Source organism: Poecilia formosa, unplaced genomic scaffold, assembly GCF_000485575.1.
Source record: "Poecilia formosa unplaced genomic scaffold, Poecilia_formosa-5.1.2 Scaffold620, whole genome shotgun sequence".
NCBI classification, from domain to species: domain Eukaryota; kingdom Metazoa; phylum Chordata; class Actinopteri; order Cyprinodontiformes; family Poeciliidae; genus Poecilia; species Poecilia formosa.
The window spans coordinates 106,810-123,393 of record NW_006800559.1 but is presented as its reverse complement, the minus strand read 5'-3'; the positions used below and the strand labels follow the sequence as shown (position 1 = coordinate 123,393).

At 37.2% G+C, this 16,584-nt stretch overlaps 2 protein-coding genes across 3 annotated transcripts; both read right to left on the bottom strand.

Annotated features, from left to right (window-relative positions):
- Positions 1-1,816: 1,816 nt before the first annotated feature.
- On the bottom strand, positions 1,817-5,224 carry hspa8 (heat shock protein 8). 2 transcript variants are annotated; one of them, XM_016665792.1, is made up of 9 exons: positions 5,111-5,224; positions 4,437-4,646; positions 4,037-4,242; positions 3,798-3,950; positions 3,159-3,714; positions 2,872-3,074; positions 2,577-2,775; positions 2,274-2,506; positions 1,817-2,198 (listed from the first exon to the last, which is right to left on the bottom strand). In XM_016665792.1, the coding sequence occupies exons 2-9, from the start codon at positions 4,639-4,641 to the stop codon at positions 2,013-2,015; spliced, it is 1,941 nt and encodes a 646-aa protein (XP_016521278.1). In that variant the 5' UTR covers positions 4,642-4,646; positions 5,111-5,224; the 3' UTR covers positions 1,817-2,012. The 2 variants fall into 2 exon arrangements, with proteins under 2 accessions (XP_016521278.1, XP_007541686.1); XM_007541624.2 differs by having other exon boundaries at positions 4,437-4,658; positions 5,111-5,223.
- A 605-nt stretch (positions 5,225-5,829) lies between these two features.
- On the bottom strand, positions 5,830-12,952 carry crtam (cytotoxic and regulatory T cell molecule). The gene is made up of 10 exons (XM_007541623.2): positions 12,793-12,952; positions 10,855-10,998; positions 10,601-10,753; positions 10,363-10,482; positions 9,907-10,062; positions 9,245-9,508; positions 7,612-7,665; positions 7,385-7,522; positions 7,089-7,175; positions 5,830-6,656 (listed from the first exon to the last, which is right to left on the bottom strand). The coding sequence occupies exons 1-10, from the start codon at positions 12,836-12,838 to the stop codon at positions 6,487-6,489; spliced, it is 1,332 nt and encodes a 443-aa protein (XP_007541685.1). The 5' UTR covers positions 12,839-12,952; the 3' UTR covers positions 5,830-6,486.
- Between the last annotated feature and the right edge of the window lie 3,632 nt (positions 12,953-16,584).

The window sequence follows — 16,584 nt, the reverse complement described above, 5'->3', positions numbered from 1 at the left end:
TAACTTTAATGTAAAGGTTCTGTTTTACCAGTAATTCCTTCTTCTTGTTGCACATCTGTTCTCGTTAAATTTAATGAAGATAATTCATTATTTCTCATTACATATTCTTTCATAACCAGGACATTAACTAATCTTGTCATTCTGCCTGTATTTCAGCTAAGTCACATTTTTAACTAGTTCATTAAATAACTAATAAACTAAACTAAATAAAAGGCATCAATACTGGAGTCCAAATCACCGGACACGCCTCTCTGGCTTTCATGAATTTTATTGTTGCTACGTTTGCTTTAGTAATATTCTCATTCTCAATCATAAGACAAATGCTGCCACCTACTGGCCAAATGGTGTAGCCTTCGAGTTACACCAGTTGTCAACTGACTCAGGCAAAAGCTGGAGGATATTGCCTGAGTCAATATTCTTTTTTCATTCATCTAAAAGCTAACTTGCAAGTGTGTTCCTTCTAACTCCATGGTACAGAGAATATTTACGATGTTCAAACTAGCAGTAAGCAGCCTTGATATTCTGGACTTCTGACTTTAAAAATAAATGCAATGGCTGATAACCACAAACACAATCTTCATTCTGATCATGTTTCCTTTAAAAAGAATGTTAATATTGGTAGTTAGAGTTTTAAATCCCTTAGCTTCATACAAAGTTTTGTTACCACCAGTTGTACTGTCTAATAATTTGGATTATGGGTGGATCATTTATAAATGGTCTTAAAAAGCCATTTGTCATTTGGTACCAAATAAATAACCTGATTTGAATTAAATGAAACTGAATTGATAGCTCTGATGCCGTTATTTGGCTTTACCCCAAATATTTACAGATCTCTTCACTCGACTCATACTTGTGAGCTAGTTTGAAGTGGCAGATATTTTGATCAGCTGTAAAAGTGTCAGGTCATGGATGACCTTTTGTGGAACCAATCACCTCAGTAGCCTCTAAATATGGCTAAAGTCACCAACAAGTCACTTTTAAAAGAAAGGTGCTAATCCAAATCTGATTTAATCAGTTTCATCTTTACATGATTTAATATAAACTTAGATACTGTTCATCTGGAAACAAACTTCTTTACAAAGATTGAGTGAGTTCCGTTAAAACTAGTTGGTGTTCATTGCTCTGGCCAAGTTTTAGCCGTTCAATATTTAGGGCTTGTAATCCATTAGTGGCATTTAAAGGTGCCAGTCACCAGAACCTGAGGTACTCAAAAATTCTGTACATTCCTGAAAATGTACACTTGTCCCGTTAGTATGCAACAGGACAATGTACATTTGTAAAAAAAATAAAAAATAAATTATACCCATTAATGTACACTTGCACTGCCAGTGCTACAATTATAGAACATGTTAAAAATTAGGCTGGTTTAAATTTTAACATGAGTACCAATGCCCACAGTGGGACAAGGATTTTGCTGTAAGCAGGACACACTAAAACCTACTTAAAAAAAAAAAAACATGGATATTTAACTCACATTTTCCTTAGCTTGATGTACAGTTGAGAACTTCAGTATGAAAATGCAAGAGTGCCCTCTAAAGGCAGTTAGATCACATGGAACTTGAATCCAGCCAAGAATCCTCATCAGTACAGATGAAACCAATTGTATATAACAAGAAAAAAAATATCTTAGCCATTTTTGATCCCAACCCTATAGCATTTTTTTTTTTGTGTAGTAAAAAGGTAGCCGGCGTTGAATTGAGTTTAAGCACCATGTAGAATAATATTTTCACATAAATATAAGCTCTTCCAGTTTGTTTGTTTTTTTCCAAAGTAGCAAAGTGCTAAATTATTTGCAGGAATTTAAACTGAACAAGAGTCAACAGTTGCAAATTTTATTTTTAAGGAAGTGACAGTCTATAAAACAAGACATGTCAAATCAGTGTTTGCAGACAAGTTTTCCATGTGTCAATGCAGTTATGGACCTAGTCAATACACTCTTAAGCTTGTAACTTCTGCTGTAAGAGGGCTTCGGTCTTAACATCCCAGGAGGTAGGTTTGAGGGGATGGCATGTTTAGTCGACCTCCTCGATGGTTGGGCCAGAGGATCCGCCACCGGGAGCAGCACCACCTGCTCCTGGGAAGCCACCAGGCATGCCTTCTGGCATCCCACCAGCACTCTGGTACAGCTTTGTGATGATAGGGTTGCACACCTTCTCCAGTTCCTTCTGTTGGTGTTCATACTCATCCTTTTCAGCAGTCTGAAATAAAAATAAAATTGGGCATTAAGGCAGTTTAGGAATGCTCAACAGGTGGTTTCCCTCCCCCTCATTTACCTGGTTCTTATCTAGCCAGCTGATCACTTCATTGCACTTATCCAAGATCTTCTGCTTGTCATCGTCGCTGATCTTTCCAGCAAGCTTCTCATCCTCCACAGTTGACTTCATGTTGAAAGCATAAGATTCCAGGCCATTCTTTGCAGCCACCTTGTCACGTTGCACATCATCCTCTGCCTTGTATTTTTCAGCTTCCTGAACCATGCGCTCGATGTCCTCCTTACTGAGGCGACCTGAAAGCAGAGGGCATTTAGAAACTGCCAAGAAATGTTTGGGAACTGGCCAAAACAATCCAGAACTTACCTTTGTCGTTTGTGATAGTGATCTTGTTCTCCTTGCCAGTGCTTTTGTCAACAGCAGAGACATTCATGATGCCATTAGCATCAATATCGAATGTCACCTCAATCTGTGGAACGCCACGAGGAGCAGGAGGAATTCCTGTCAATTCGAACTTCCCCAGAAGGTTGTTGTCCTTTGTCATAGCACGCTCTCCCTCATAGACCTGTTGCGACCCATTTAAGACAACAAGATTGGCATGTTCACCTTAACATGGCAAGATCAGGCCACACTCCTTTAAAGATGACCAGAGCATCCTGACCTGGATAAGCACACCAGGCTGGTTGTCAGAGTATGTGGTGAAGGTCTGGGTCTGCTTTGTTGGAATGGTGGTGTTGCGTTTGATCAGGACAGTCATGACACCTCCAGCTGTCTCGATACCCAGGGACAGAGGAGTAACATCCAGAAGGAGCAGGTCCTGTACATTCTCAGACTTGTCTCCAGACAGAATGGCAGCCTGGACAGCTGTAGAGACAAAAGGAACATCCCAAATCTGTTGGCACACTGGACTGAGGATCACCATGGAAAATGACCTAATCCTGTTCTTACCAGCTCCGTAAGCCACAGCTTCGTCAGGGTTGATGCTCTTGTTCAGCTCTTTTCCATTGAAGAAATCCTGAAGGAGCTTCTGGATTTTGGGGATACGGGTGGAGCCACCTACCAAGACAATGTCATGGATCTGACCTTTATCCATCTTGGCATCACGGAGAGACTTCTCCACTGGGTCAAGAGTTCCACGGAAGAGATCAGCATTGAGCTCCTCAAAACGAGCTCTGGTGATAGAGGTGTAGAAGTCAACTCCCTCATAGAGAGAGTCGATCTCAATGCTGGCCTGGGTGCTGGAAGACAAGGTGCGCTTTGCCCGCTCACAAGCGGTACGCAGACGTCGGACTGCCCTCTTGTTGTCGCTGATGTCCTTCTTGTACTTGCGTTTGAACTCGGCAATGAAGTGGTTAACCATGCGGTTGTCAAAGTCTTCCCCACCAAGATGAGTATCTCCAGCAGTGGATTTCACTTCAAAGATTCCATCCTCGATGGTCAAGATGGAAACATCAAAAGTGCCACCACCGAGATCAAAAATGAGCACGTTCCTCTCTGACCCAACCTAAAAGTTCAGCAGGTTAAAGCCAATTAGTGAATAGCAGTAATTCAGTCTCAAGTTAAAATGGGAAACTGATTCCTGCATACCTTCTTGTCCAGCCCATAGGCAATAGCAGCTGCAGTTGGTTCATTGATTATACGCAAAACATTGAGGCCAGAGATGGTGCCAGCATCCTTGGTGGCCTGACGCTGGGAGTCATTGAAGTAAGCAGGTACTGTGATCACAGCATTGTTGACAGTCTGAAATAATAAAGGCAGTCGTTAGCATTTAATTTATAAAAATCAGGAAAATGTATATACACACACACATAAAAATTAAGTCTTACTTTTCCAAGGTAGGCCTCAGCAATTTCCTTCATCTTTGTCAACACCATAGAGGAGATTTCCTCTGGGTAGAAGGATTTAGTTTCACCCTTGTATTCAACCTGAACCTTGGGGCGGCTGCTGTCATTGATTACAGAAAATGGCCAGTGCTTCATGTCTGACTGTACAACGCCATCGTCAAACCTCCGGCCAATCAATCGTTTGGCATCTGTAAAGAAAAAAGAGCCAAGCATGTAACCAGAGTAAGGGATCAGCTTACTCACCTTCCTGGGAAGTAGGAAATGTAAATGGTAGGAATCTGCACCTTAAAGATGAACCACTTGAGTGAAATGTGTTAAAATGTACTTCCAGCATGAAAAACTGGCAGAATGGGAAATTTAGAATTGAAATAGACTTTCATACCAAAAACTGTGTTGGTAGGGTTCATGGCAACCTGATTCTTGGCTGCGTCTCCAATCAGTCTCTCGGTATCTGTGAAAGCCACATAGCTGGGTGTGGTCCTGTTGCCTTGGTCATTGGCAATGATTTCAACTTTGCCATGCTGGAACACACCAACACAGGAGTAGGTGGTTCCAAGATCGATTCCAACTGCTGGTCCCTTAGACATGTTTACTGAGAGAGGGACTAACAAAAAAAAAAAAGTATAATTAAAAAAAAAAAAACCTCGAAGTCTGCATAATAATGAAAACAAGTACATTTTAAAATATACATATGTAGGGATACAGAAAATTATATAATATATTCTTTCACCCCAGGTAAAAATACCCGGAAAGACTGCAGGAAGCTTAACCGCCATTAGAGAACGTTCGAGAATGTTCCAGAAACCCCTCCCCCTACCGCAGTGAGAACACGCTTCTGACTAACACAAACGTATATTCATAATCCCGGCATATAAACAGTTTAATTTTAGAGTCATCTTTCAGTCAGGCTTATACAATTAACAATATTAAATTTGATTAGAGCTCAATTACGTCTTATTTTAGAGATGTATGTATAAAAGAAAACGTTAGCAAAACCAGTAATCACACCCCCAAACAAGAAGATCGACTTGTTAACAAAACGAGTAAGAATCTTACCAAATCGTTCGGTCGGGGTTGACAGAATGTGCTAAAATGGAATGGGGAAACAGTGACAGACCGGACACCTCTCTGGGATGTGAAGGATAAGGAACGTTCTGTTTCTCGTAACGTTATATATCACCGGCATGCCGGCCAATCAGTGTCCAGTCGTTGTTACAGCACCAATGACATTGGTGATATCTGATGACGCTAATGACGATGCTCATCACTTCCTGTTCTTTCGGCTGAAGCCTTTCATAATCACTTTGAGAGAACACGTGCGTGAGTGAGCATGGCGTCCTTTATTGGAACAAAAGGTCATTGGCTGAAGCGCATACGTTTACAAGGATTGTGCTGATGCTGATAACGAGTTTAACCACGTTATTAAAGTACAAAACGAACTCTTAAAAGTGATGATAATATTTAGATTAAAACAGCTGAGTGAAAACATGTCTTTCCGTTAATTTTTCTACTTATTAACAACGTGTTTCCGTTCATTTTTCTACTTATTAACAACGTGCCATGCTTGTTGTTTGGTTCAAGTGTTTGTAACCTTCCAGTTCATTATTGCTTTGATGAGAGACTGTGCAGTATTAGTCAGAAAGTCTGTTTCATAATGCTAGTGTTTAGGGAGGACTTGTCTGTAGTTAGTTATTCACGTAATTAATAAGAATGATAAAAACTGCTAAATATAATTTATTCATATTGATACTTGTCCTTGCTCATACAATATTTTGTAGCAAAATAATATTTATTGGTACAACATGCATACATATATTTATTGGTACAAAATTCCAATAAATATACTTACATTTACTTACATTTCTGTGTAAAAAAATACATTATTTTCCATGTAAACAGTGTAAACAAGCATTTTATCAAGAACACATGCAGTTGTTTAGTTATTAGTCATAAACACCAGCAGACTCCTCCACTTCACTTCATTTTCACATATTACATAGGAAAGAAAAATATCCATTTCCCATGGTATGGTCTTTACTTAAAAATCTAAAAAACATTTCAAATCTAAGAAAGGACCATTTCCTCATAAATACATGACTTTTACAACAGACTGTCTTCGTACTGTATCATGATTTGTTGTAATTTTCAGATTTTGGCACTTTTATACATTGTATTCACAAACAACACACTTAAACTGTTTGCATTTGAGTATTTGAGGATAACAAACACGCATATCAGTAGTTTATAATCTTTTAATGACAATCCCAGGATGGTTCATAACTATAATAGTGTAGTGAGGTAATGCCTCCTTTTATTGTGCTGCTCCTTGAAATTGCTGGAAACACAATTACAGGTTCAGTAAAGTCAGGGAATCTGACTTTACTGGTCAGGTTCATCATTTGATGATGAACCTGTTCTATCGACTGAAGTTATTAAAGTGAAGTCTCCTTTATGTTGCTTCTGACTGCAGCTTGCATCTGACTTTGCGAGGTCTGCTCTATGGTGGCGCTTTCTTTTCGAGTCATTGCATTTGGGTTCGTTACTGAAGTTATTACTGCTGGATCCTCAACAACATACTGTGCGAATACCGTGTTGAAGAGTCCTGTGAAATAAACAGAGAATTTTACAATGAGGGATTTTTTTTTCTTTTTATTAGAAACAAAGACAAACTCAAAACCATGCTTCTAAGAGAGACTGAAAACGTTAACTGTAAAGAATAAGAAACATAATGTAAACTTACAGGAACAGCATAATCTAAACTAATTTTCTTTCCATATAGCTATGTGGGCATACATGGGCATAAGTTGTGTTTAAAATATTTCCTGGCTGGCAAGTAAGCAGACTGTTTCTCCACACTAGTCATCTTTTTCAAATGGGATTCAGTGTCATTCTCAGAAAAAAAAATCAACCCTCATTTATTAAAATATTAAAATATTCATTGTTTGGGTTCCAACTCTATTTGATGCATGAGATTATGATCTCTGCTGTCTAGGTTTCACTACAAAATGAAAGGAATTACAATTCACTGCCTTACCTCTTCGCCGTTGCCCTTGGGAGTTCTTTTCTTCTTGGCTTGATTTTGACTTACTGCTAGTTTCTGATGGGTCACTGTCTTCATTCTCTGTAACAATGAAAACTGTAAGATGTTTGTGAATGATGACTAAGAGGCATAGAACTGTCTAAACTTGTAACTGTAAGATATTTGTGAATGATAAGCACATTCAAATGAAAGCACCATTATATACTATGTTCACAGCATTTAAAGCAGCTCCAGCAGAAATCTGATGTTGGTGTGTTTCTGCACAGAAAATAAGGACTTAGGCTGCTTACCTTTCTTCCAGGCAATGTGTGCTCTCCTCAGCTTTATAGCAAAGAAAATGACCACTACCAGAAGGGCAAAGATGAGGCATGTCACCAGAAGTACTAATAAGGAAGAGCCTTGTTTCCTTTCTGTTCTCTTATCAGGGTCTAGGAAAAAGATATAGCACAGCTCACTAAAAGCCCACCAATGATTCAGCCATGTCAAGACCCTACATTTAACAGCATGTGGTGTTTACCTGTCATGTTTATCTTTGTAGTATTAGACAGGTTTATGTCCTCTAGTAAATCACCTTTAAAGACATAAGAAACATTTAGTTAATGACAGATTAGTTGTTCCTCCTTTTAACTGTTGGTATTTAAAACATCTTCCACTTTCCATAGATGGCATATCTCATGTAGAGTGTGTGTATTCTGAAAGACTAAATAATGTAAAGCGAGAATGAACAATTTAGCTAATGCAGCCAGTGTGCTAAATGAGGATATCCGGTTTCACCACTAGATGTCAGCAAACGCATTTTCTTCATTTTAATAGTCAGGACCTTTTATGCTAACTATTAAAATGACGAAGGTGTTGTTTCAGAGGTGGTGTCATTCCAAATTAGGTCTGGTGTTGTAGAATTGAGCGAGTTCACTGTAGATAGTACTGGAAGCAAGCATATAAATAGTTCAAAATTAACATTCAAACTAACTTATTGCAGGCAAATTTACAGAATTCAAACAGACTTTGTTTGGTATTTGGAGATATTATGAAAAAAGGATGAACATGTGCAGGTATCAGATTAGCACACAAAACCTATGCTGAAACTCAGTGTTCCACCATTACACTGAGAAGATCACTGTTAGTGTTCCACCATTACACTGAGAAGATCACTGTTAGTGTTCCACCATTACACTAACAGTGCTAACCACACATTCTGAACTCTCCTCATCAGAAACAGATCGTGTAATATCACAACCCACAGCTGAGGTTTGATGACAGTCTGCATTAGAAAAGAGAGATATCTGTATTTTCCATCTCAAAAACCCACAACTTGTACATGCACCATTTAGACCCCTTTTCCTGTATTGACCTTCATGTACAAAATTTCTTTTTAAGAACCATTTGAAAAAATTTAGATTAATTGAGCTTAGCAAAGCACACCAGACAGTATTTACATAAATTCAGACAGAGAAAAAAACTCAGGATGTGGGTCGTCAATTTTCATGTACAGGTTAAATAACTTACTACACCAGCTCCCATGCTATAATTTCCTAAGGGTTGGTAGTGTCTCAACCTGGTTCCACTGGTTCTGGTCTGGAAACCAATGCTCTGTTTGGCTGAGTCAATAAGTGGTAGCTACTAGCAGGCTTCGCTCTATCCATTATTTAAAGTATTTCCTTAATGACATTGTCTTTCTTTTTTTTCTTTCTTTTTTTTCACAGTGAATGGAAACAAATAGTTGGATTTTATCCATCAGCAGCCAACTCAGGAGTAAGCTCTGGTACCCATTTGGGTGAGGGCTGTCAAAGAACACTAAACTCATCTTTGTTGGCCAAAAGAGTACTGACTTATCACAAAACACTAAAAATGTCTGCGTTTATGGGTCTTCTGTTGGTTTTGAGGAGTTTTCCTGGGTAAAACTTGAACAACTCAACTTCACTATTAAAGAACAAAAACACACATAGCATGAGTGGAAATTCACCTCTACTGATATGAAACTTGTGTTAATATATTAACACTTTATTTGCAGTAGTTTCTGAGGACCGGTTTCTTTTTCTGCTGTTACTATTTCCTCTTTGTCTCTCTGCTCTACATACTCACAAATAGTGGAAATATTGTTCAGAGCACTTGCAGTATGAAAGCTCTAAAATGACATCAATTTCACCTACCAGTGGTGAAATGTGAGTGAACAGATGTAGCTGACTCCACAGAAGGTGCAGGGATCGCAGTGAAAGTCTTGGGGTCACTGGCAGTAAGCATCTCATTGGATGCAGATGACCACTCTAATGAGAGACCATTTGTGTTTGTGGATGAAAAGTGGACTGCTGGGTTATTGCTTATGAAGAATCTTGAAGTTGTCCTTAGCACCCTCACAGAACTCTGAGGCTGTGCTGTGGAAGGACTAGAGGTGGATGCGAGGATGGGTTTTGTTCCTGTGAGAGAAAAAAAGCATTACATCATAAAGATCAGAAACAAGTAATAGGAAGATATGCGTTGTCATCTGGATAATTTTCAAATGACGTATGTTGTCCAACTTAATAGAGGAAACCAAACTATTTAGGGTGCACAGAAAGGGGAAATGGTTTTGGTCTGTTATTTTGGTCAGAAGTTCAGAGCTTAAGCCAATGAGACAGAGCAACTGATGGGAAAAAACCTGTTGCTTCTCTGGTTTTATGATGATACAACCACACTATCACTGTTCTGCAAATATCCCAATTTATTGGAGAAGTACTTTCCTGTAAACAGGTTTCAATAAAACCTCCTGCCAGTGGGAATATTTTCTCTGCCGGGAGATATTTGACAAAGATGGTAAGAGATATCTGGAACTCACTCTGTTTTCCAACTTTCACAAACTGCATCAAAGGCCCTGCATGTAGATCTGGGTGGTGAACAAGGCACTTCACAGTGACTCTGCTATTCTCAGGATAAACATATAAGATTGCTGCTGTGACAAAAGTTTTGGGTTCTTCATATGTAGTTCCTTGAACTGTGAAAAAAAAACAGTGTTCATTAACAACAGCCACTAAGCAGACAATATACCTTACAACAGGAATTATTTATTTAACTCTAGTCATTTGTTCCCAATATTGTGGGTAAAGATTAGTATCAATACCACTTTATTATTGTTCCCTTAGAGACATTTTCCTGGCAGATTCCAAAAACTCCATCAACTCCTCTTGTTTTTTTATACTTTGTCATGTGCTTTTCCTTCTATCTTTGTCCCTTTCAAATCTAAATTCAAGATATGTTTTCACATTAAAGTTTGCATTTTTCTTTTTCAACATACATTGAAATTCAGGTTCATTTTTAAATTTCCAAGTTATCTTGGGATGTTGGAAGTTTCCCTTAGCGGTGCATTTTACAGCAGACTTCTCTCCTTCCCTCGTCACTGACATTCTTGGAAGATCTTTAAATAAATGGAAAAACAAGAAAAAATAACATTAATTCAAAAGCTATTGTACAAATGTGGATTAAAATGTGGCTGCAAGAAATATTTTGTTATTTGATTACATTATTTAACTCACCCAATACTGTCACCCTAACAGTCTTCACTGACAGTTTGGGTTTATATTGTGTGCATGTGTAAACACCCCCATCTGTAAAGGTGACATTGGTGATACTGATGGAGAACTGGGAGTTGGTCAGCTTGGTGATGCTGTATCGTTTGTCCTTTATTGCTAGAAAAAAAAAATACAGTTCTATGCTTCTTAGTCATCATTGTGACATATTGTCATTTTCTAAAATGGTTTCACTAAAACATACTACGTAAAATATTCACCTGAAACATTGTTGAAGAACATAATATTGTTGTCTGGGTCCCTCCACTCAACGATGCCTTTATCAGATTTGCTAATAGGACAGCGTAGATCCACAGTGGAGCCCTTAAGTGCAGTCACATTTTGCATCTTTTCTGCAATTGAAACTGCGAAAAAATAAAGGTGAAGTTTGAGTTTCTTGAAAGTCTAAACTTGGAGCTGTGGTGACAGCACTTCTGACAGAGAAATTTGAACCAGCAGAAACAACATACACCTATCCATTGGAACAATTTCAATAAAAGCGTGGAACAATGAAATAATATTTCCTTCTCACAGCTGTCCGAGGCTAAATCTACTTCTCACACCTTGACTCATCTGTTCCCCTGTTTGTCATTGCTCTGCCTCTGCATATGTGTGTGTGGAGGTGGTGTGACCTTAAAAGAAACACTACAAACAAGCAGACCCCCTGTTGCTTTTCTGCTGTGACAGGAAGTAATGTGGTCAATTCTCTTAGCTGAGAGAGAAAGTGGGGCGGGTGTGAGAGAAAATATAGATTAGATGTAGGCTGCTGAAGGGGGCTTTGAGTGTTTTTTTCTTTCCTATAGGCTGAAACACACATCTTGAAAATAAGTTTGTGGGGGCATACTGACACCGTTTCTCAAGATAGTGGGCTTCAAAGGCTATCAAGATTGTCTCTCTGTAATATTTCAGGTTCATTACCAATGCTCATGCAAGGCAAAACAAAAAACAAAAAAACAAAAGCAGTTCATGTTTTTAGCCGAATAGAAATACATATATCATACAATTATAAAACTGCTAATAAAAGAAAGACATAATCTATCAATAAATCAACTTGACACATTAGTGTTTGACACATTTGAGCTTTGAGACAAGATCTTTAGATTGTTGACATAAGCAGTTTTTAATTTATTACCTGTGGTTAATTTTCAGTTTTATTTGTTGCTAATGAATGTTTTACAGACTGTAATTGTATAAGTGAAAATTTGTTGATTTGATTGAAGGAAATTAAAAATACAGCTCTTGCATGATTCCAGTTATACATGACAAATGTATTATTTTCTTTCCATTTTGCAAAACATGTCTTACTGGTATTGGCACTGTATTTGGGCAAATTGCATTCTTGCTTTATAGGCTTGTCTTGTGGTTCATTTTTTAAACAGATTGTTGCTTTGTTAGCAATCTTGCAATTTATCTCCATACTCAAGCCAGCAGTCACAAATGGACCATCTACTGAATCATTTTGAAACATTAACAAATCTTCATAGAAAATTCTTTCGACCTAAACAGCAAAAAGGGATGATTCATTTTATTTTTAGAATCTAATTCTTTAAATGAGTATGTCAGGACTTCTGGCCTAGATATCTACTGAACTTTTTCCAGGAAACTTGAACTGATTTCTGATAGGGAGTTTAAATTTGATAAACATCTAATGTTTGATTATGTCTTAATAATCGCTTTGTACTTCATCTTGCCTGTGAGTCAACTGACAACTTTTTTAATAAACTTAAATACAATATAACAAATTAAAACAGTTTCTTAATGCCAACACCATATTTGTATGGTGCACAATTGTATAGTTTAAACTTGTCCTAATATTTTTCAAGCTGTACATAAACTGTTTGTACACTCAGTTTCTCTACAGGAGAGTATCTGTTGTGAAGAAGTACAGATGTGTTCTTGTTCTGCAAGCACATGTCGGTTCTGTATAGTCAAAGCAGCTTCTGTATGTTCTCCAATAAGAACATTTTATAAGAAAATAGTGTTACATAAGTGGCCATACTGATTGCCTTAAAATAATTAAAAATGAAACCAAAAACCATTTAACCACAAATCCAAATATATGTTTACTGAAGATTTCTCTCACAAGTACCAAAACGAAATAGATTGAACAAATAATTAACTTTAGCGGTGAAAAAGTACTGAAAGTAAAGTAAACTCACCTTGTATAAGCACCAAGAAGACAATAAGCTGGAGCTTCATTTTCATTCTTTCGATCTTCCACTTTACTGCGCTTCCTCTGCACTCGCTCTATATGTACTTCACACAGGGACCTTCCGTGACATCACACAACTGTGGTTTCCCCTGACTTTTCATTTTAAGAGATTTTCATGTGATTCTAAAATGAAAAGTCCAGGTCAATAGTTCAGGAATCATACATAGTTTTTATTTTGTAGTTAGATATGTCAGGACTCTAGGTTTTTGGGTTGGTTTTGCTTTTCATTTTATTTAGTTTTATGTTTTAGTTCACTTTAGTTTAGCCCTTCATGATCCTTTTGATATTATTATTATTATTATTTGAGGTATTTAGTGTAATTAGAATTGTCTTATCGCTTTCCTTATTTTCAGTCCTTTACAGTGTTTCTAGTTATTCTTCCATGTCCGAGTCTATGTATATCTTCCTTTAATGATTCTAGTTAGGTTATTTCTTAAGTCCTTCTAGCTTCCCCCGTAAGTGTTATACGGAGGAAGCTGTTTGTACACTCAGTTTCTCTTGCCTGTGAGTCAACACAGGCAAGCTCCTCTTTTTCAGTCACAACTCGCCAGTCTGTCTTGTTATCTAGTTCTTCAGGGGTTAGGGGTTAGGCTTCCCCCATATATATATAATAACACTACAGGGGAAGCTAGAAGGACTTAAGAAATAACCTAACTAGAATCATTAAAGGAAGATATACATAGACTCGGACATGGACAAATAACTAAACCTAGGGTAGTTAGTTCAGTAAACTAGTTCTTATTTTGTCACTAGGTTCAGTTAGTCTTTCTTTAGTAATTTTAGTTAGTTTTTTTTTTGTTTAGATCTTCTAGTTTCTCTAGCTCTATGTTCCATAGTTCTCGTGAGATCAGCTATTCTATTTAGGTTCAATTATGGGTTCCCTCATATCCTAGTTCTTCAGGTTTTCCTTACTCTTAGTGTCTTTTGTATTAGAAGCATTTTTCAGCTCCCCATTTCCTCCCTTTTGTGTTCCCCAGCAGATCTCCTTAGTTTCCATGTGCCACCTTTTCCCCAGCCCTCAGCCAGCTAATATGCCAACTACTCACACCTGCAATCACTCTTCTCATAGCTAGGCCATTGTTCCAATTACTACCTCCCAGTACTTAAGCTCCTCTTTTTCAGTCACAACTCGCCAGTCTGTCTTATTATTTCCATGCTGTCTCCATGCTTGTCATTCTCCCAGTGTTCCTTAGAATCACTTTGTGTTTCAGTTTTGGATTTGGTTTGTTTTTGTTTCCCTTGGATATAATTTTTTTTGTGAGTTGGACTTTGATTTTGTTAATTAAATTTTCTAAACCGCACCACGTCTTTACTTGCTGCTTTTGGGTCCACCACAACACATCATGACAAGATAATATTTAGATTTTGTTGTATAGATCCGTGACAGATATACATTGTTTATTTTAATTATTTTGACAACCATGTCATTTGTTGGTCAACTAGCTAAGTATTACCTTATTTAATTTATTACTCTTAAATCTGGGGTAAACCTATTGAGGGAGAACCCAATTTGCAGTGTAAGGAGTTGCAGTGTAAGATGGTAGAAGATTGATTCAGATAATGACTGCCTTCAGTTTGGTAGTCATTTAAAAAAAACACTTCATAAGGTGGGAATGTGTGCTGAACACTTTGCTAAGCAAAGATTACAGACATTCATCCAATGGACATCCAACCATTGCTTATGCTCGCTTATCCTTGCTGGGATTCAGGGGGACTGGAGCCTGTCTCTAGTATACCCTGCCTCTTGGCCAAGATTAAGTACATGGGGCAAGAGGCAGGGTATACCCTGGACTACCTCTTGCCTACATTAATATAATTATTAATGTAGTTCCATTTTCTGTTATTATCCCTGCAAGGCAGAGATTTTGCTTCAAATAGATACAAAAATAATCTAAAAAGAGCAAATCATGTAAATCTTATACAAATAAATATGACTCCAAATGAAAAAACAAACAAATTTTTTTTAATGTGATTAATTGAGGTCTCACTTTTCAAGTGAATGACCTAATTTGTGATAATCAGATTGACTCACTGGGACCTCATTATTTTAATGTTCACATTCCTTGAAATACTGGATGACGATGAAGAGCAACCACCATCTTTGAGTCATATGTATTAGGCCATTTAATAGCTACATGACCACTAAAACTGCTTCTGTTTGTAGTCATACACCAGGCCCTTACTTTTGAATTGTAGACCAATTATCAGATTTATTTTCTGACTTAGTGTTAAATACTGATAAAGTTATTGTAATGGGGTCATCATCCATATTGACACTTAAAGAGATATCCTAAATGTAGTCTTTGATGCTAGCTGAGGTTTATTTGGCTTTGCTCAAAATGTCCACAGACCCATTCTCTCCTATTTTCATAGTCTGGACTTTGTGCTGACATATCATATAAAGTGTGAATAACAGAACCTTTTCCTGTGTGACTATTTTTTAAATTACCTTATTTAAATTACCTTTGAGTTTAATCTACTCTCATCCTAAGGCAAAATGACATTTTCTGACAATGCTGTTACAGGTTTAAATGAATCTTCTTCATTTTTACTTTCCTCTGTATCACAGAAAACCACAGTACACGGCAGCCATCTCAATTCTGGTCTTTCACAAACTTTGTAATGTTACTTCCTCATTGCATGTTGCATTAGATAATGTAGCCCCCTTGAAAAAGAAGGTAAGTAGGCATTGGACTCCCTGCTTTAATTAAAAACTATGTATTTCAAAGCACAGTACTAGAAAATTGGAAGAAAAAAGAGCTTTACACATCTAGCAGAGTTCTACTTGACCTGGAAATAAAGTCTGTTGTTATATAAAAAGACCCTTTGCTGAGCTAGAACAGCATCACCATTCTCATCATTGAAAGAGGAAAATAAGAACCATCCTAGGTTTCTTTTCAGTACAGCTACCAAACTTAAACAGAGTCATGGTTCTGTTGAGCTATCCAATTCCACAGCTCTCATCAGTAATGACTTCATATAATTATTTATAAATAGAATTTATTCTATTAAAAATAAAATCTCTGGAATCTGGTCATAAATGATTGGTCAGTAAGTAAAACAGCATTGGATATTAAAAGAAAGTTTTCTTGTAACGTGTCTTGAGACAATATCTGTTGTGAATTGATACTAAATAATCAAATTGAATTACCTTTAAGTTTAATTTGTTTAGGTTATCACATATCACACAACAGGCCAAATGATTCCATTCACAAACACTTGCATTCAGAATGACACATCACTGTCATTTTGGAGTAATGTCAGTAATGTGGTCAATTCCACTACCAGGATTAATTAGCTTCTGTTTCAAGGGGCCTACGCTGCATGTTCCTTATGCAACATGCAATAAGGAAGTAACACCATGAACAACAATATCAGTTTGTGAAATGAAAAAAATGAAATGGCTGCCCTTTGCTGAGTTTTTCTGTGATACAGAGGAAATATGAAACAGAATATCTTAAAGTTACTTGGAAACCATGTTGCCTTTTCACCTCAAATTTTACAACTTGTAAACATGTCTGCTTTTAAATAGACATCTATTTATTAATTTAGATTCTAAAGAACATCATCTATATGGTGTCAATACACCATATAGATGATGTTCTATAATATGGTATATGTTCTATATGATAGAACATCATCCGTATGGTGTTCATACACCATACAGATGATGTTCTTTAGAGTCTAAATCAGTTTTCTTTTACAAACACAAAGGAAGGTCTAATTAATTTAGATTCTA